Source organism: Ambystoma mexicanum, chromosome 1q (assembly GCF_040938575.1).
Source record: "Ambystoma mexicanum isolate Mex_15411 chromosome 1q, UKY_AmexF1_1, whole genome shotgun sequence".
NCBI lineage: Eukaryota > Metazoa > Chordata > Amphibia > Caudata > Ambystomatidae > Ambystoma > Ambystoma mexicanum.
This window is the reverse complement of record NC_090922.1, coordinates 1,451,779,498-1,451,799,908: the sequence shown is the minus strand read 5'-3', so window position 1 is coordinate 1,451,799,908 and position 20,411 is coordinate 1,451,779,498. Positions and strand designations below refer to the sequence as shown.

At 47.8% G+C, this 20,411-nt stretch overlaps 1 protein-coding gene, 7 non-coding genes and 1 pseudogene across 13 annotated transcripts; all 9 read right to left on the bottom strand.

The window, feature by feature from the left end:
- Window positions 1-3,969: 3,969 nt before the first annotated feature.
- On the bottom strand, window positions 3,970-4,098 carry LOC138565469 (small nucleolar RNA SNORA35). Its single transcript, XR_011301334.1, has one exon. It is a non-coding gene; the product is annotated as a small nucleolar RNA SNORA35 (small nucleolar RNA).
- Window positions 4,099-4,213: 115 nt separating this feature from the next.
- LOC138549429 (small ribosomal subunit protein eS8-like) lies at window positions 4,214-17,070 on the bottom strand. Of its 6 annotated transcripts, XM_069642344.1 has the most exons (10): window positions 17,007-17,060; window positions 16,286-16,380; window positions 14,595-14,726; window positions 10,925-10,998; window positions 9,741-9,873; window positions 8,520-8,540; window positions 5,691-5,769; window positions 5,168-5,231; window positions 4,552-4,610; window positions 4,214-4,323 (listed from the first exon to the last, which is right to left on the bottom strand). In XM_069642344.1, exons 1-5 carry the CDS (start codon window positions 17,008-17,010, stop codon window positions 9,846-9,848), a joined length of 333 nt encoding a protein of 110 aa, XP_069498445.1. In that variant the 5' UTR covers window positions 17,011-17,060; the 3' UTR covers window positions 4,214-4,323; window positions 4,552-4,610; window positions 5,168-5,231; window positions 5,691-5,769; window positions 8,520-8,540; window positions 9,741-9,845. The 6 variants fall into 6 exon arrangements, with proteins under 6 accessions (XP_069498445.1, XP_069498447.1, XP_069498443.1 ...); XM_069642346.1 differs by lacking the exon at window positions 14,595-14,726 and having other exon boundaries at window positions 16,282-16,380; window positions 17,007-17,070; XM_069642342.1 differs by lacking the exon at window positions 9,741-9,873 and having other exon boundaries at window positions 17,007-17,070.
- Window positions 4,408-4,474, bottom strand: LOC138565414 (small nucleolar RNA SNORD38; annotated as a pseudogene).
- LOC138565410 (small nucleolar RNA SNORD38) lies at window positions 4,682-4,753 on the bottom strand. The gene has a single exon (XR_011301293.1). It is a non-coding gene; the product is annotated as a small nucleolar RNA SNORD38 (small nucleolar RNA).
- On the bottom strand, window positions 5,300-5,400 carry LOC138565419 (small nucleolar RNA SNORD46). The gene has a single exon (XR_011301299.1). It is a non-coding gene; the product is annotated as a small nucleolar RNA SNORD46 (small nucleolar RNA).
- LOC138565394 (small nucleolar RNA SNORD55/SNORD39) lies at window positions 5,843-5,916 on the bottom strand. The gene has a single exon (XR_011301280.1). It is a non-coding gene; the product is annotated as a small nucleolar RNA SNORD55/SNORD39 (small nucleolar RNA).
- LOC138565369 (small nucleolar RNA SNORA73 family) lies at window positions 8,681-8,901 on the bottom strand. Its single transcript, XR_011301256.1, has one exon. It is a non-coding gene; the product is annotated as a small nucleolar RNA SNORA73 family (small nucleolar RNA).
- LOC138565375 (small nucleolar RNA SNORA73 family) lies at window positions 9,989-10,207 on the bottom strand. Its single transcript, XR_011301262.1, has one exon. It is a non-coding gene; the product is annotated as a small nucleolar RNA SNORA73 family (small nucleolar RNA).
- LOC138565372 (small nucleolar RNA SNORA73 family) lies at window positions 14,842-15,062 on the bottom strand. The gene has a single exon (XR_011301259.1). It is a non-coding gene; the product is annotated as a small nucleolar RNA SNORA73 family (small nucleolar RNA).
- Window positions 17,071-20,411: the final 3,341 nt, after the last annotated feature.

Sequence of the window (20,411 nt, the reverse complement as noted above, 5' to 3'; positions counted from 1 at the left end):
AAAGTCTGAGCGGAGGGAGGACGATAGGGGATACAATAGTTTGTTATGGAGTGCCTCCGCACATCCCTGCTGTATTGATGGGTAGGAGTGTTATGTATGGGAGGACAATATGTCAGTGTGCTGCTGCTTACGCTGCTAGCATCCATGCAGCATTAACGGATAGGAATGTTGTGTTTGGGTCAGTGATAGAGTTTAGAGGGGCAAGTAGGGAAGGGGAAAGCCAGGTTTTGAGTGCCTTCGTGAATGCCAGTTGATTGGCAATATCGCAAATGTACAGTGGTAGGGAGTTCGATAATTTGTGCTTGGGCAGAGAACAAGGACCCGCCCAGTCTGGAGGAGTTGTAAAGTGGGACTACAAGGAGATGCTGTGAAATATCCGAGATCCATTGAGGGGTGGTAGCAGGTGATTTGTTGTGAAGGGATTCCAGACCAGTGTTGTGGATGAAGGTAGCACGTCGACCAATAGGAAGCAAATAGGACTGATGTCCAGGAGGTAGGTTAATGAGCAGTCAGGCTTTTGCGTTTTGGATTCTTTGCAGTTTCCCTAGTTGAACCGCTGGTGTGCCTAGGTAAAGTCAGGTTGCAAAGGCTAAGCAGGAGCGGATGAACAGTGAGGAGAGGTAAGGGACGATACACCTGAAGATCTGCTTTGAAGAAACAGGTCTTGGATACAGTTGATGGGAGGGGTATAAATGTTAATGTTAAAGGTCATTTGTACCACGCACTATCACCACCGGAGTGGTCCCCTGGCGCTCTGAAAGAGGGAGGGAGGGGTGGGTTAGTGATCAGTGTGCATCCAAGATTTTTCACTGAGGTGGAGGTTGCCGGTGGGAGAACATAGGGATTGCAGCCATGGAATCAGTTTGGGCACAGGGCGCCGTTTTCCGCAGACTAGGACTTCAGTTGATGCCCAATCCACGATGCATGTACCGGATAAAATTTATGTTCTGGGCACGCAAACACTCTAGTGATAGGAAAACAGCCACCCCCACTTAGAAGTAAGGCCAAGCCAGATTGATTCACTGCTCCCGCCGTGGGGGGGGAATTATCTAGTGGGTATGCTGGGGGACAGTTTACAGGATTAGCAGTTTATTTGGGACAATGGGAAAGAGGATCCACACAAAGGATGGTGTCTTGTGGGTGGAGTGTAGAATCAGGTTGATACTTTTACTTTTTGTACCAAGCCCAGAGTAAATAAAAGTTGCCAAGCACCCCGATGCCCATGGTCATTTTCAAGCAGACACTTACTCCCTTTATCAAGAACTCCACTCCCCCCAAAAGACCGCTTCTCTACTCAGTTCCCACTGCTGTAGGCTCCTAAGTTGCCCCCAGATGCATATTCTACCCCTACACTCATTATACCAACTAAGACAGACTTACAGCAAAAGGACAAAACCTCCCACCGAAAAAGGGACATCCAACTTCAAATTGCCTCCAATCTCAGCCAATTGCAGCACAATCAACCAAGATTCCCCTCTGGGCACTGTTAGGTAAGATTGTATGTAATCCCCCCATGTGTCAACCCCCAAACTTTTTTTGCTGCTGTTTAGACACCATTGACTGACTTTGTCAGAGAAGCACAACCTTCACTGCTCAGTCTTTATTTGGTCATGCCCTTTCCCGCAAATCCCAATGCTTTCGCGGACTTTAGCATGCCTTGTGTGTGGATGTGGGCTGGAACATCTGGTTCCAATACACATCCTGGGTGCCAGAGTCTGTAGTGCTCTAAATGCCCAGGACCACCATGGTCCGTGATGGGTCCACGTATGGAGTGTGTGAGCAGCCCATTGGGTCCTATCTGTTTTGACACAAAAGGAGCTTAGGATAAGAGGAGGCTACCATGTCGATGTCCTGAGTTCTCACTGAACAAAGGATAGGAACCAAGTATCCTGCAACACAAAGCAGTCAAAGAACCGCTGGTGACCCACTGGACGGTTTGGCACCCTGAGCCCGCTGTCATCCCATGGGACTGACCAGGTTACCCAGTTGCTTTGCTGTCACTGCCACAGTTTCAAGGAGGCCCTCAAAACTTGGTATACTGCTAGCTGTGACCCTGGCACCCTCACACCAGATGTCGTACACTTGGCATTCCCAGGTCTTAAGTGCGAAGAGCACGCCAGGACCAGAGTGAACACAGCTTCCGTGTTGCCCTGCCACAGCAACATCCTTTGCAAGTCTGCTACATTTGTGACCCTCTTGCCCCTGAAGCCTGCTGCAGTGGAACTGGGGTGGATTCATCCACCCAGAGCAGGGAAATCCACTGTCCCGTTTGGGAATCATTGCTATATCGCAAGGTGCCGAGACATCCTTTTGCCACATTCAAACCTGCAAGTGAAGTGGACTGAACTGGTAGCGTTTGGGTCTGCTTGCATCGGGGACCAGTGAGTACTCCATATCCCAACCGGTGGCCCCTGGCGCATTGGGCCATTTTACACACAAGTGGCCCCTAAGGGTCCCTCTCCTTTCCACTGCTGTTGCAAAATAGTGACTCCACCTTCCCAAGCTGCTAAAGACCCTATTCTGCCCACTGGCACAACCGCATGCACTGGCATTTCATGTACTGTGCACAAGGCTCCTTTTCGTAGGGCTTGGACTGCCTCTTAGTTAGGTGTCTCCTCGATGTTGCGCTAGACTATCTGCACTGCCTCTTGCCTCCCCCTCTAGGTTGTCGACATTTTGTGCATTTAACCCGTTAGACCCCAATGGTCTTGTATAAACATTGTATTGGGTTACTGCGATTCTTTTGCTATGGTCTGTTACAAAGGATGTATCTATATTTTTGATAATACCTGGAGTAATCCTTGCTTTGCATGCTCATTCATACACACCCCTCCCGAGACCTAGTCTTGACTGCCTGCCATAGCTACCCTGATTGTCTGGCTTGTCCAGAGGTTACCCTGTTCCAAGAAACTAGGCTGGCCTTCTGAACCTCTGCCCACCAGCAAAATTCAGAAATCCGTTTAACAGGCACCAGCAACTGGGCCCCTCCATCCTACAATCACTCCACCCAACCCCATTTCTCAGTGGCACCACCCTTCCCTATGCCAGCTCCTGCATCAGATTTAGCACCCTAAACTTGCTTCCCCAAGTTCAAATCCCACACATACAAAACGTGTCAACACATAGAAGCCCAGCCCACAGGCGTTTTGGCCTATGTGCCTCAGAAGAATGGTAAAGCCTCCTTGATTCTACGAGCCTCCACCCCTGCATTTGCACCATCAAGTATGCCCAAAGCCATGAAAAGGCAATTACAAATAGCAATACATTAATACTGCAAACCCTCTCCACAATGATAACCCACCAAACCATTAACCTTTTCCATTTTATAAACTCCAGCCATTCCTGGCCCGCCAAAATCTAACCTACTCTCCTTGCCACCCAACAGTCCCTTGATCTTAGCTTTCTTCTACACCCTGCCAACATCAACATACACCTTAATGTCTAAACCAACTACCTGATATCACTATTAACTGTTACCAACACCCCGTCAACCCCACTCCTGTGCTGCTTTCACATGCCAAAAACAGACATCAGCAGTTCACCTCCAGAAAGCAACTTTACTTGCTCTTATGTCAACCACCAATCTTACACAGGCGCTTAAAGCGCAAGTCCTTTCTGTCCAAGCTTCAACCGCTACATGTTTCCATAAATCGATTTAAGAAAACTGGTTGAACTTTAATTAGAATCAAGGTTTTACAAAGGTGCCCCTCCACCCGCCCCAAAAGACCGTATCAAGCCTGCCTCTCTCTACATCAACTCATCAACTGCCATATCACAAGACTACCCTGCTGTTTAACCACATAGCCTTGATGGTGCAGACTTGTTGTACACTGAAAAGCAGGTACTTTTTTGCAAAAACAGTACTAAACATGTCCGTGCCTGCAGGCACGCACCATGATTTAAAAAAAAAAAAAAGGCAATCCATCATACGTGAGCTCTCTAGAAGCACTAGCAGATGCAGCTATTAACTAATGTACCCAACTCTCGGAAGGGGCAGACTAGTTTGAGAGAGCCTGGCCTTTCTGCAAGAAGGATTTTTTCTAGCACTGGAATTAGACCATAAGGTCACAAAGATCAGATGGTCACTTGACAGTGCAGCCCTTGCCTCCCCCCCCCCCCCCCAATAGCGTGCATGCAGACAAGGCTCCCATAGGTTAATTCGCCAAACAGGCACTTGACCCATTCACAGCACCAGAAATAAAGTAGGCACACATTTAACAAGACATTTTATTGATGGCAATATGAAAGTCAAATGGCAAAAACAGCTTTGTGAACGTCGTCCCCTTCGGGTGGATGCCCAATCTTCATACAATATGCCGACCACTGCAATTGAAACAATACTCAGTTAAAATGTGCAACACAGACTAGTAGACTAAGCAATACTCAATATTATCTCCAAATGAGAAATAGTTCAGATTCCAAATGTCATCGTTTAATTCAGTAGCAGAACTGGACATGGTTATCATCACCATAAGATCTTACATGAGGTGTGCTCATGTTGATTTTTCCCTCCTAGGAAGCAAATGGTTTACATGCATGAAAAACACTCACCGGCAGGCTGCGGTGTGTGTAACTGGATGTCAACTAGGCCACCGCCATCCAAGTAATCTCTAGAAAGAAAAAAAAAAGTAAATTAGTGAAGTGCTCACTGTGGCGTCTGACAAACGTAACAGACAAATGTCTTCTTCAGTTGCCAAGTTGTCATCTCTTAACATTCAGTAGCAGAACTGGACAAAGTTCTCATCAGCAGAAGACGCGTCACTGAGCCCCAAAATACCACCCCAACACCAGGCGGTTTCCTAGGAGAGCAGGGGATTGTGGGAGCTGGGGTGGACACTGACTGTAGCAAGCCATGAACGCCGCAGTAGCGATTACATTTGTATTAAAATAGCATGTTTAGAGTGAAGTAACTCAATTGCTAGTGTGCACTAGGCAAGAAAACTAATGTAAACATATTCTGAACAGCCCTTGGTAATCTAAAGAATAAAGGGCAATGTTAGTCTAAACAATCAGAAATATGCAAAAGTGGGGTCAGACGAGCATAACAAGAGCCAAGTGATAAAATGCTTGGTGTGTTGGGAAAAGGCGAATAAATGTAGACTGCAAGACCAGGGGCCTGCTCGCCTAGGGTTAGGATAACGTTCTCTAGCTTTAAGGCCATACTTACATTTTGCTAACTTGTGCTGCATCATTTTTTGCTGCTATGCAAAGCACGCCGTACTGTGACACGCCTGCAAGAAGAAATGCATGTCACCGAATATAATTTAGTAAACAGGCAAAATATGAGAAATGACGGGCAATGTAGTCAGAGTAACTATGACAACCCTATCACTGGCAGATGGATTATGAGACCACAACGGCCTCTCCAACAACCTAAGGTTAGAATTTCATCACACACATTGCCTGCTGTCAAAGATGCAAGAGGCGCCCAATATAGGGCCCCCACCTGCCACGGTCGGATACGAACCCCAACCACAAAAAGGCCACTGGTGTGAAACACGAGAATCCCGTACTTATGACAGATTCCTGACAAGCAGCATTTCTGCTGGGTGAACGGCGGACAAGGGTGTAAATCGCTTGCTTAAAGAAATGAATCTCAAGCGTGGCCCAAAAGGTCATACCCCGTAAAAGGTCACGCACGACAAAAAGTTAAATGGATGCACTTCACCGAGAAAGGCACTTGACCTCACCTTCAAATCAAGATTTGGATTCCATCGTTCCCTTTATCTTCCATTCATCTCGTGTGCGATGAGCGTCACTAGCCCCCCCCTAGGCAAGAGCAGAAAGAAAGTGTAAGGCGGTGGGACCTAAAGGGAGTCTGTACAGCACTAATTAAAGCTTCCAAGTGTTCAGCTCTCCAAGGTTGTTTCCACAGTGGATTCAGATTTAATCCGCAATAAAGAGTTTCATCACGTGGTACACTCGGAATCAGAACTAATAGAACAGAGCTGCCAATGAATGAAGCTGCGCTTGCCACTGCTACCCGTCCAATTTCCTTCTCCCACTCTCCCCCACCCTTATCTATGTCTCAGCTCTTGCACTATCTGTATTGTCGGCAGGCCGAGTACGATAGTTAAGTTCACATCCTTACTGTTCATGGCCTGTAAGAATGGTTGTATTTTGCCTTCCCCGCCTTGAAGCGCTTTGAAACACATTGTGTATAGGTGCTATATAAATAAACAATCATATCAAAGCAGTTTCTTCTTGACATTAAGAGTCGGTTTCCCTTTTTAGGATTAAAAAAAAAATACCGAGGATCCCCGTTACCCAACTAGTGCCAGAAGTCAACCAAAGTGCTGCATTCAGCGTTTAAGGACAACTGCCCTCCTCAAATCGAGATCACACTAGAGCAGGGTGGGGACTGGAGGTTGTAGAAAGGCAATCCACTCCCACAAAAACACACGTTGCCAAAAGTAGACAAATTAAAGTCTCGAGATCATGGCAATGATTTCCTCAAAGCATTCTAGAGTGCTTAGTTTCACTGCTCGTGCCCTCCTCCTGGAAAAGGCAGTGCATTAGGCCACAATATGCAGGTCTGGGTTTATAATAAGACACTATGCCATATACAGACGGCATTATTAGAAGCTAATCCCAACAGCAGGCACCATACGCAAAGACTTGCGATTATATGTTTCTTGGCTGGTGAGACGCCTTAGACTTGAAAGTTTATCACAGCAACTCACTGATGTCACAACACTATTATATTTATAAAGCGCGCAAACAGCCCAGGGGCGCTGAGGCGCTGTTACAGGAAAGCAACTTAGTTACATAGAGCATCCATCGGTTACATACAGTAGGTATTTTCTTGTCATACACTATGCCATGTAGAGTTCAAATAAACAGCAGTGTTTTGATGGCTTTATGGAAAGCTAGGTGGGAAGTTACATCTCTGAGGTGGGGTGAAAGCGTGTACTATCGCTGGGCAGTGATGAATGGGAAGATGGAGCCTCTGGTCTGCAGGATGCTTATCTGTTATCTTCTTTAATGGGTAGCCAGTAGGCCCGTCTCCTGGCAGCAGAGTTGTGGTCTCTTCTGGGAGTGCCAACGGCCGCACAGTTCGCCTGGTTTTGGGTGGATTGGAGTTTCTCAAAAAAAATTTGTACTGATGTGCTAGCAGAGGCTGCTGCAGTAGTCGAGACAGGACCCAATAATGGTTCTGGCAATGGTGATGTTTTCCTTAGACAGGAAATGTCTGGCTGGATTAAGAAGCTTAAGAGTGGTAGGTTGCTGGCCTAGACATGGAGAGGTTGGAGTCCAAGTAGACTCATGGCTTTTTAATGACTAGAATAGTGATTAGTGTGTTGTCAATTGAGAAGCCTAGGTATTGGCTGTCCAATTTCTTTAATGTTGCAGTGGAGCCAACCAGGAGTATTTCGGTCTTGTCTCCAATTAGACACCGCCCATGTTCTGCCATCCAAGCTTGGATGGTGGAGTAGGCGTCCTTGAGAGTCTTGGTTTCTAGCCCAGTCACCCAATAAGGGGAGAAGGACTTGCGTAGATGATATCTAGCGAGTCCAGAATGTTGAAGTCATCTAGTGAATATAGCATAGGAAATATGCAAGAGCCCTGTGAACTCCTCATAGGATGTAGTCAGGTTTAGCAGAGGGCTGGTCAGAGAAGACTCATGGCTCTGCCTTGCAGAACAATGTGATCCAGGCTGTGGCGTTGTGGGTGAGAGGATGTTATGGTCTACAAAGTCGAATGCTGCCGATACCTGGCCTACTCCTCTTGGACCTGGAGTCACGGATGTAGTCCAATTTTTTTTATTTGAAGTCAAGTAAGGCTGTTTCAGTTCCATGGCAGAGAGAAAGCCAGACTGACGGAAGCCAAGAAGGCTATTAGCTTCAAGGAACTGTTGGAATCTACAGACACGAACCTACTCATTTAGTTAAAAGTTTAGGACCCACACGTCAAAAACCTACTACGGCCAACATTCACAGCCACAATACTATGTACAAATATCTTCAAGTACTTGCATGCAGTAACCATTTAAGCTGCATCTCTCAGGCAGAGGTGAAAAGCTCATGGGCAACCCTCCAGTCTCAGAAACACGGTTCGATGCACCATGGTTTCAGTACCCAGTCCCACAATTAGAGGCTGGGGACTGCCATAAAGCATGTTACAAACGGGCTATAGTCTTTCCTCAATCTGTCCCTTCAACCCAGTGCATCCTCAAGTTGCAGCTTCTTCACTCTAGTTGCCCACTCCATTAATAGGAATGGCTTTAAGCCTAGAGCCACTTATTAACCAAATTAGTACTTCCGATCCCCTTATCACAGCCAATCCCACCTCTGCAAACCAAGTGGTGCATAGAGTGCATGTAAAGGCACCAAGTCCTATAGTCTCAATTTACCTACTGTGATTCAGTCATGCATGCTCTTTGAAAAGGCACCCTAACAAGTTACTGACCATTTGTATTGCTTCCCATCTACCCCATGTGTTGGCATTCATGCCACTCCCAACTGTACTATACAAAATCATTTTGCAACAGTGAATATTCACATTGAAATAACCCTTACCTGATGCGATGAGCTTTCAATCTGCGGAGAAGAAAAATAGCAACTATTAGTATGGCAAAACTGACATTTGACAACACTGCAAAATCACTTGTGCAGCAAGGGGTTTCAATGGAAGGTCCACAGCCAAAACTGCCCAGTCATTGTAAATCACTTTTCAATTGTGGTGTATCCTGCATGGTTTGTCTCCTCAGTCACAGCCCGAGGGCTCAGAGAAGTTGTAGGAATATACAGGATGCAGCTCAGCCGCCAGATGGCTGCGAGCAGAGCTCGATCTCCAACGACGTGGAATGGGACTGTACGTCACGGGCCCAGAGGCCTACGCTCCCGTACGCCACCAGGACAGCGCTGGGGAAGAGCAACCTCCCCCAGATATCCCCGTTGGGTCACATGCATACAGATGCTTACTGTATAAATGCAAATCCAAGCAGGCTTCACCCACCCCAACTCGAACCTAGGACCTTCTCGCATATCGAAAGAAAAAGTGTATTAACAAATACGAGCACGCACAACTTGTTCGTTTACCACTACATTATAACGCAACACAAGCAGTCTGCTTCAGCACAGTCAGCTCAGAGCAGAAAAGACTGCTGTACCGCCACTCACTTTCCCTAAACGGTCACACACGACAGATAACTGGATGCACTTGAGCACATATGCCCTCATCCAGGCCTGGATGGCAGCCAATGGCCCCCCGTCTCAATGGGGACGGGACAGAGATGCTACTGGTCAGCCCTAAAGAAATCCTCAGAAAACTAAACAGCAAAACAAAATGAGAACTCTGCAATCAATCTCTTCTGTAAAAACTCTGGGAGTGTACCTAGACTCAACCCTATACAAGTTATATCTCCTCAGAAAGCAGCACTCACAAATAAAATTATTCAATGCAGTTAAACCCCACCTCTCCACTGAAAACTGACGCAACAAACATTGTCAGGGCCACAATAGGTGCAAAACTGCTATTGTAACGTCCTTCTACTGGGCACATCAGCCAAAAATGTGAACAGATTACACAACACAGAGCAGCTCCCAGTGTCCCCAGGAGGGAGCATAGCTCCCAAGCAAGACAAAAGCCCACTGGGTCCCGGTCAAAGAGTGCACCTTGTTCAAGACCATCAGCCATAGATGCCCCTCACAATGTGCCCCCACCCATCTATTAGAACAATTACACCAAAGCGGACACTCACGACCAAAACAGGACATGTACACAAACTCAATTCCTACCTTCAGCAGAACCAAAGCCATCGGGGCCGAGTTTTGAAGTACTAGCACCAAAATCTTGGAACTCACTGCCACCTAAACTGAGATCGGAAACCTCCCTCATGGCCTTTAGAAAGGCATGCGAAGAGCCTTCAATCTACGGAGAAGAAAAATAGCAACTATTAGTAAGGCAAAACTCATTTCACAACAAAAAATAACGGGTTTTCAGGGGAAGTTCGACAGCCACATCATTGTAGATCACTTATCAATTGTGGTGTATCCTGCATGGTTTGTCTCCTCAGTCACAGCCCGAGGGCTCAGAAGTTGTAGGAATATACAGGACGCAGCTCAGCCGCCAGATGGCTGCGAGCAGAGCTCAATCTCCAACGACGTGGAATGGGACTGTACGTCATGGGCCCAGAGGCCTACGCTCCCGTACGCCACCAGGACAGCGCTGGGGAAGAGCAACCTCCCCCAGATATCCCCGTTGGGTCACATGCATCCAAATGCTTATGCTGTACAAATGCAATTTTAGGCCCCCCCCCCACCATAGCTTCTGAGCACAGCAACAATAAAATGGGCCCTGCTCAGATCGACTCGTTTACGACTACTTTTGACACAAGCAGTCTGCTTCAACGCAGAGGCAGCTCGGAGCAGAGGAGAAAATGCCGTCACTCACTCACCAGGGGGGGGGGGGGGATATTGTAAATCAAAACCTCGCCTTTGTGAGAAATTAAGTGTTACAAAATCCATCACTAAAAGTTAAATATGAACATGAGGCCGGCCTCCTTCCGCCGCCATCTTCCTGACCACTAAGGTGCGAGCACATGTCAGATCAACTTAAAAGCATTCCAACAGTTCCCTCCAGCCTTCGCAGAGGCTCCATGTTGCGCATGGGTAATAGCGTTCTCAACTCATAGCACTCAAACGGCAGAAGTATAGCTCTCCAAGAAAGAATTTCCAGCTGGCGCTTCAGTCGTTTAATCGTCAAGTGTCAGCAAGTTGCCATGCCGACAGACTGCTTCCAAACTCCCCATCTTTCACAGTACCCATGTTTTGAGCAAAAGTGGCGCTAGCGCCACCAAATAATCTACCACCAGATTTGCAGAGAAGTTACATGGCGCATGTCTAGAATTGCAAATGCGCCAACAAAATGCTGGTTCGGTACCAAGTGAACGCCCATGCAGGTCATACAATCGCATGCTTACCTTGACTTTCTTAGTAGCCGCCATTTTCCCCTCCTGCAGTGTTCCTGCGGCACAGGTACCAAGAGTCGGTTGCCCTATATTCCAGAAAAGTAAACGTGTTAAGGTGCTGATTTGCAAAAATGGTTGCTCAACTAATTAGATCAAAGCTCAGGTATTCAACGAGTGCATTTAGTTGTAATTAACTACAGCCATTTACACCAATGTTTGAGAACACCAGCCCACCAAATCTAAGTGGCGGCTGCTGGCAGCCACGGAAAACTGGCACAGGGGCTATGGCACCGTCAAAACGGGTCAGCAGGGAGTGGGAGAGCAACAGCTCACCTACCTTGCCAGCGTGCCTCTGCCGGACACCACCCGGACCTCGCCCGAAACCCCTGCTGCACCGATCGACGCAGCCACGGGCTTCGATTTAGTGAAGTTTTCTTCCAGCTGCGGGTCCCGGGCTCGTCGGTTGCCATGCGTGCTGGTAAGGAGGTGGGGAGTAGGGAGTAAGGCGAAGGGGACGTGTCGGTTCGTGAGTTGCTGGACTGGAGGGAGCGGGCGGTCCTGGCTGTGGGGGATTGTTTAGCCTCCAGTTTTGTGCGCAGGGATTATAATATATTGTAATTGAGCAGGCGGTGGATTAAGTAACCACGGGTTGGAGTAAAGAGGTACCGCGGATGTGGGCACCTTATCCGCGTGGTGTAGCCTTGATACGAGTATTTAGTATAGCAGGAACGGAGCCAATGATAATCGTGGAATAGACGAGGGGAGAAGGGCCGCGTAGCACATCTGCTCAGGATAGCATAAGGCCGGAGGACAAAGTTATATCACAGCACACGTGTGCTGCGGGGTAGACCCTGTGAGTTACTGTCCCAAGTGCTGTAAGTGGAGGGCGTATCCCGGGTCGCAGTCGGAATGGACCCAGCTAAGGTAGAGGAACAGGGAATAAATACAGAGGTTCAGCAGTGAGGGGCCTAGAAACGCCGGGGAACAGCGACAGAATGCAGGTGATACGGTTCAAAGGGCAGATCACGAAATCACGAAGAAAGAAAGGGCCCCCTCGCGAGGCCTGGCCAACCGGAAAAAAGGTGGCCACGCTAACCAAAAAAAGAGGGGGTAAAGAAGGGTGCTGCACCCGTACAGGCAGCAGCCCAGGCCTGGAGCTGAGGGCCAAGTGAGGAACGCATATCAACAGGGAACCTGGCATGGGCAGACATGGGGCGCCTCGAGAGTGGGAGCAGGCATACGGCAGGCCCCTAGGGCCAGCATGGAAGGCAGATCTAGGGACCTGGGAAAAGACAGATGCAGGATCGGCAGTGGGGGGGTCCAGATAATGTATGGCCCATGGGCAGACTGGGGGTAAGGGAGCCCGGGAGCTGGGAGGAAGACAGTGGGGAACCAGCAGGAGAAAATCGCAACCCCCGAGCCCCCACCCCTCGTAGGAACAGGCTGGGAGTACACATACCCAGAAGGCAGCATCCAACCCACGAGCGCGGAAATATTACCGTGTTGTGGTCACAACCACGACAAATACAAAAGGGGTAACTGCAGTGTCGTGCCAGGAGGTGCTGCTGTAGCGGATGTGATGGCAGCTGCCCCCATCAATAACCCATCAGGAACGCACTCATTGGAAAGAAGATTTGCAAGGATACGTGTACATATTCTCACTGTTTAACTACAATTTGCCTGAGGAAGTTACAGAAGCCAGCGGAGAAGGAAAGGAAAAGATACTTGCCGAGATATGGACAACCGGGTTTACAATACTTGCAGCCATGATGGGGGGTGGGGGGGCAGTGCGCGGTATAAATACTTTCCATGAATCGACCACGAGTGCAACAACAGGTCACAAATCAGAGCAACCTAGAGGCAAGTTTCGGCGTTTACTGTTTGTATCTATAGGCACCCAGTGTGCAAAAGGTGGATGCGATAAGTGGCGCAGGTGCGCAATAGACCGATGAGAGGAAGCCATTCATGGAGGGTCATTGATGAGCAAGAAAGTGTACGAGTGTGGGAAGAAATAAAGCGAGAGGTTGGGTAAATAGTGGGGGGTAGGCCAGAGTCAAGGGAGGGGGTTGGTAGGGTCGAGTAGAGAGAGGGGGTAGTGCGAGTGGGAATTGAGAGGGCATGGCAGGTATAGAAAAAGCAATCTCGGCAGGGGACAAAAAAGGAAAAACAAGATCTGTCGTGTAGGCAAAAGCAGAAAACTGCTTCGCCTCTTGTCCGAGCGCATGGGGATGTTTTTCCTAAAGCATTCTTTTTATTTATTTTTTTATTTGATTTAGCTGAATTCAATCAACTTTTCAAATTTACATATTTATACAAGGTTAATAAAATAGAATATTACAAATAAATACAAGATTCATTATTTAGTGCAAAATTCACATTGGTACAAAATATAAAAAGGACATACGAGCAGTTTAAAATTGCATATATGCGTTGAGTTTCAAATAATCACATGTTCATATAAAATCTTCTCGATGCGAACCCATAATGATTCATTCTCCCATATTATGGCAAAATAGAATTAAATACATTGTGTAAAATTCAGTCATACCAGTTTAGAGATGTATTTATGTTTGTAAAATAGTTTCTAAGAAGTGTACCATTGATTTCATGATTGAGAATCTAGGACTGTTTACTAGGATACTCCATATCTCCTCTTCATCTCGGTCCAAATGCAGATTTATGAGTTCAGTAAATTGTTTTGATCGTAAAGATTTTAAGTGAGGACAAAAAAAAAGCATTCTACAGCCTGCTGCGTTTCACTGCTCGGGGCCTCCTCCTGGACAAGGCAGTGGATTAGGCCACAACGGGCAGATCTGGGTTTATAACAAGACACCATGCTGTCTACAGGCAACATTACCGACATTAAAAGCCAATCGCAGTGTCGGACACCGGGGGCAAAGAATGTACCTTGGCTGGCGAAAAGCCATTAAGATTTGACCACCACAGCAACTCACTGCACTCCCAATACCACCATCAACACCAAATTACTCATTTAGTTAAGAGTTCAGGACATGTACCTCCAAGGTCAACCTTCACAATACTCGTGTACAAATAGCTCCAATAACGTGCATGCGGCAAGTATGCTGCACCTCTCAGGCAGAGGGGGAAGCTCAGGGGCAACAATCTGGGAAACAAGACAGCTCCATGCACCATGGGTTCAGTACCCAGTCCCACGGTTGGGGACTGGCATAAAGCACGTTATAGAAAAAGCAATTACATTTTTTTGTAATTGATCTAATGTGGTAATAGGCCCCCAATCTGTCCCTTCGACCCAGTGCCGCCTCAAGTTCCAGCTCCTTCCCTCCATTTGCCCACTCCATTAAGGGGATGGCTTTAAGCCTAGATCCACTTATTAACCAAATCAGTACTTCCCATCCCCTCTTATCACAGCCAATCCCACATCTACAAACCAAGTGGTGCATAAAGTGTGCATGTAAAGGCGCCAAGTCATGTAGTTCTTCAGCCACCCATGCTTTGCCCATCTACCCCATGTGTTCGCATTCATGCCTTTCCAACTGACAAAAGCAAAAGCCTACTGGGTCCCGGTCAAAGAGTGCACCTTGTTCAAGACTATCACCCATAGATGCCCCTCACAATGTGCCCCCACCCATCTATTAGAACAAATACACCAAAGCGGACACTCACGACCAAAACGGGACATGTACACAAACTCAATTCCTACCTTCAGCAGAACCAAAGCCAGCGGGCTGAGTTTTGAAGTACTAGCACCAAAATCTTGGAACTCACTGCCACCTAAACAGAGATCGGAAACCTCCCTCATGGCCTTTAGAAGGGCACGCGAAGAGCCTGCACTCTACGGAGAAGAAAAATAGCAACTATCAGTAAGGCAAAACTGACATTTCACAACAAAATAAGGGGTTTTCAGGGGAAGTTCCACAGCCACATCATTGTATATCACTTTCCAATTGTGGTGTATCCTGCATGGTTTGTCTCCCCAGTCACAGCCCGAGGGCTCAGAGAAGTTGTAGGAATATACAGGACGCAGCTCAGCCGCCAGATGGCTGCGAGCAGAGCTCGATCTCCAACGACGTGGAATGGGACTGTACGTCAATGGCCCAGAGGCCTACGCTCCCGTACGCCACCAGGACAGCGCTGGGGAAGAGCAACCTCCCCCAGATATCCCCGTTGGGCCACATGCATCCAAATGCTTATGCTGTACAACTACAATTAGCAGTTTTATCAATTAACGTCCGTAGTGTGCTTGATTCCATGAGTTTCCTAACGTTCCATAACACAAAGTAAAACCTGTACTTGAGCGAGCATATCCAAAGGTCATACATAGTGATACAATTTTCTTATTACAGAAAAGTGGTTTTAAACATATTGTAATAAGTGTGCAGGCTATGATGCAGACTAAAGATAAATGTACCCATTGAAAGGCCTTGGGCAATGGTGTGGCAGTAAAACACATACAACCCATTTATCAACGATGCCGAACGGCTGCTGTGCGCTTTAAAAAATGCTAACAAATATAAGGAAATATGATATGCAGGACCACAAACTATGTCGAAAAGCGTGACAGGAAGCTCAAAAGTGAAGTGGATCACGGGATGAGGGGCTTGGGCGCACCATGCGCTACAGGTAGCTGGAAAAGTTCGAATAGCCACAATGCTTTTCTGTTGACCATGCCTAGATCAAGCTAGAGGAACTCCCAGTCATTAAACAAATTCTTTAATCTCTTGCTTCAAATGGCTTCCTCTGGAGTTAGACTTGCTGGCCTAGTGTCTTTGTAGGCCTGCATGTATCCGCTTTGCAGCTCCCTCGCACTTATATCTGCTGCTCACCCACGAGCATGGACACTACAGCACTTACCCGCCCACTCACTCTTTACCCCCCCTTCTCTCTGCACTTGCATGTTTTCGGAATACTCAAGGCATAGTTGGTACGTCTCCCCCCCCCTTCTGTGTATAAATTGTTTTTCAATCCGATGTTCCCTCCCTGTAGCCATGTGGGCGCTTTGTACTTGCTGTATAAGCGCCTATTGCACAATAAATAATAAAATTAATAGGCTGACAACACAGAAAAGGGACCGCTGTGTCGGTTTCAAAAGCAGATTGTGAGAAAACACATCATTTTAGATTCAGTGGGGCGGGGGAGCCACGGCTTTGTTTCTGCTATAATAAGTCTATAACAAGACTTGTTTCCTACTGTTCCAGAAGGTCCTATGATGTGGATCCCATTCTTGCATTTATGTAAAGGGCATTAACGACCCTGGCAGTGAAATGGCTCGGGCCAGAGAATCCCAGCGTGAAGCCGGGTGCCCCGTAGAGGACAATTAAACCCTGCAAGTGATACAGCTGCTGGGTTCAGCAAGCCATCAAACAGCCCTGTTTTGGAACGGTGCCCACCTACCTTGGCGTTGGCAGCAGGGCGACCCAATTCATTCTTCCTTTCCTTGTGGTAGGGCTGCCTTTTGCGGAGCGTCTTGCAATTGTCCCTCGAGCCACCTGACAATATAAAGAAAACAGGATTAAAAATGTGCTGCAGAAAAAAACATTAGAAATAAACAACGGATCAATTCTGGATTTGGGAATCATAAAAACACATTACGTTCGAAATAAATCAATCAGCACCAGGAAATAAAAGGGGAGCAGAACCCAGCAAAACCACATCCGTGTGACTACATTACATTTGAGCCGCCATGGTGGGGATACTTGCACTACAGATATGCATTCACTTATGGCAGGGCCTAGGCCTTGCACCAGTGTCATTTGAGACCGCCCCCGCCCCCCAGGCGTTGTTGGGACTAGGTAAACTGTGCAGAAGGCCAGGAAAAGGTCTAGCCCCCCCCCCCCCGCCACCGTCTGCCAACTCTGCCCACGTTCAAGCCGCGGGCAAACAATCGGCAAAGGCTATGATGCCCGGAGCTAAGCAGCCCGTTCAAGGATCGCTCCTCCCGCGCGAAGAAGCCGACGGCACATCTCCATGCCTAGAAGTCTCCCTGAACAAAAGTTCAGGACTCACAGCGTCACACTACCGGCGCCGGAGTGCACGATACACACGCCCGCTGCGTCACAGAGGCTGACGGGTGAATTAAGCGCGCCATCCGGGAAGATTGTAAACGATTACGAACCCATTCTCAGGCGCTGGCTAGAAAGAGGACACGCAAAGGCTCACGGGAAGGTTTATAGGACATCAAATCGCGCGAGAATCTAAGCGCTGTGACATCACCGTGGACTAAAAAACTAGAATGGGTGAACGGGAAAAAGATACGCCATTTTGGTATAGGACTTCAAAATTAAAGTGTTTTTCAGTTCAAAACGTTTTATCGAGATAACCTATCTAGTGCCGTAGTCCTCACATAGGGAAAAAGGTCACACATTAAGATGAGAATATATAAAACATAAGTAAGGCACATGGGCTACAGGTACACAGGAGGAGGCACAACATATAAATAAAATACATTGAATGATCAGGAGAAGTTGTTGACATTAATTCATTGATCCGTGACATACTCTGTTATATGGTGTTAGTAAGAACAATAGATATCTGTGTGGGTGCGTGTTGGGGGCTGCTCCGGATCACCGGGCAGCCCCGTACTCGGGTCGGGTGGCACCCGACAACACACACACTCAGGCGGCACCCATGCCGCATACTCAGGGGTGGGGGCTCATCCCACCCGCTCCGGGACACCGGAGCTCCACACACGTGGCCAGGTCCACCTGGCCACCGCGGCCCCGGCTCTGGGGGCACCCAGGCCGGGGTCGCATCCCCAACCCGCCTCACATGGCTGGGGGACCCACAGGGACGGCGTTGCCCGGCAGGGGCACCGTCCGGACGGCGTTGCCCGGCAGGGGCACCGTCCTTAAGCTGGGCCCCGTCCGTGGGCCCAGCACCAACAGCGCAGCACCAGCATGGTGCAACAGGAACGACGCTGGAGCCAGAATGGGAGTGACTGGCGAGCCGGAAGCGGCTCGCCTCTTTTATTGTGTTGGTCGCGTGGCTACTGCCACGTGACCCATTACAACATCCTGGGAGCTACCATGCTCCCAGGAGGGGTTCACATGCAACACCGCGCACCAGTGTGTCCCGGAAATGGATTGTAATGTTGCTACTGCAAAGGAGTGAAAAGAAGTAAATAGATATGAAGAAGGAACGAGAATAAGAGTGTTAAGTAAGAGTGGGAAGGAAGGAGAAGGGAACTCATCTTAATTAAACTACTGAGTGGTTCACTACTGACTTTGAAAGGATTCTTCTGAGATGTGGCTGATGTGCCAAGGGGAGCAGCTTTGGGATGGTTGTGTGGTGTGCGGGGAGCCCAGCCAGGAATGGGGACGACCTAGATTGAGTTTGAGATAAAGTTGTATTAGAAGGAGCTGTCAGAGGGTCTCTGGAATGGATTTCTACTGGTTGTTAATTATTGTATTTTATTTTGTTATTTATATAGTGCTCTTCTGCAATTTGTATAGCCTCAATGCACTTTGTGGTATGAACGCCCTCAGTGACTGTAGTCCGTGTGTAGGAGGTTCTAAGAGTGTAATTTAAGAGATGCTTGTGTGCATTTTCGCCCGATTAGGATTTAGATGGCTGGATAGGCTCCATTAAGCAGCCCAGGTCAGGCACATGGTTGGGTGCTGATGGTAGTTTGGGATAGAGAGCTATTGATGTAGAAGAGTCAATGTGTGCCCAGCTAGACCGAATCTTATTTCGCAGGTTGTCGCTGCATGCTAGTGGCAGAGGTGTTGTTGTACGTCAGGTGTTTCAGTGTGGATCGCTTTGTCTGCAGCTAGGCTGAAATTGCGTAGCCATAGCTGTATTGAGAGGATGAAGCAGTTGATGGCTGAGAAACAGTGGGGATAGGTGAGGTAAGGGAAGAAACGCTTCAGAGTCCGTAGATGGATGAAACAGGTTTTAGATACAGAGGAGGTAGTGTGTGAGGAGAGGGATACGCTGTGTCCATTGTGCATCCCAGGTTTTTCACTGAGTTGGCAGTTACTGGTGTGGGTCCTATGGAATGCGGCCAAGGAATCGGTTGGGGAAGGAGCGCTATTTTCCCACAGACTAGGATTTCAGTTTTCCCTGGGTTCAGGATGAGGTGGTTGGTAGTCATCCAGTGATCAATATCTGAGAGACAAGATGACAGGTCTGGACTGTTGGGTCGTGGTGACTTTGGGATATTAAGGATGATCTGAGTATTGTCTGCATAGTTGTAGCAAGTGAGGTTGTGGGAGCAAATGATTGCAGGTACAGGTTTAAAGTAGAAGTTGAAGATTATGGGGGAAACTGATGCTCCTTGTGGCACACCCATTGTTACTGATCTTGCGGTGAACCTGAACGGGTGGCAGAGGGCGATTTGAGTGCGATTGGAGACAAATGAGGAGATCCATGTGAGGGCCATGTTTTTGATTCCTAGTGTTTGTAGCCTGTGTTCAGGAGGATAGTGTGATCAATGGCATCGAGTGCTGCCGAGAGGTCCAGGAGGATAATAAACAAAAATTATTTTCTGTTTGCACATTGGGTAATGCCTTCCACCCCTTGGATCCCCCTTTTCGGATGCCGATCCCTAGAAGGTTCCTTAATGATACCAGGACCTCTGATATGTTTTCCTGCTTTCGAGGGTCTGATAGGTTCAAAGTATCAGAACAAAGGTTCGACAAAAAGTTCTAGAGCTCTTCTCTTGGTTTATCTGGGTGATAGTTCCTCACCCCTGGGGTCCTTCTCTTCCGGGCTCAGACTCCTCTCGAATATCAGCTTTTCTTTGTCAGGTTCACTCTAGCATGGCCTGCATTCAAAGGTTTTCCCTCTTGCACTTTACTTAGTTGCATTTACAGGTCAGTGGTTAATGGCTGCTCACACTTGGATCTCCCTCTTCCGGGTTCAGATCTGACTCCAGTGTGCGCCTCCCTCGATTGGGTTCACTATGGCTTTCAATGCAAGTTTCTTGGTAATATTTGCTAATCCTAATGGCTTTTACTGTACTACACTGTGGACATCCCTCGGCCGGGTTCAGTGTTGTCAACACATTGTATATGAGGACTTCAGACTTTGCCCTTCTTTTTCGGTATCCCTCTTTCGGGGTTCACTTTTGCCAATCAGGTCAACCATGCCTTTCTGATTCAGCTCTTACGATGCAGGATTCATTTCCATTTTCTTCACAATCATCTGTCGGCCAAAGACTTTCGACTGTACAGAGGATTTTACAAGACGTCTGTATGATCACTTTGACCGTGTTCTCACCTTTCTCAAGGACTTCTTGTTATTGTAGTTTCAACAATCGGGTAATCGCCCAGATTTTCCTGAGTGAGCACCCACGTGGTGCTGGACTCCTCTGTTGCTGGTTCCCCCCTTTTTGCATCAATGGCTCTTTTAGCCTTGCACAGTTCAAATTAGCCATTTGCTACTCTTCGTTCAACACAGTTCAGTTTCTTATCGACTCTCTTCTTGGCTCTCTTTCTCTTTGTGGTCAAGGTTGGTACCACGGAGACAAGTGTCTCTCTCCAGCTTGGTTATCAGCGGAGGAGGGTCTTGTGTACTGTTG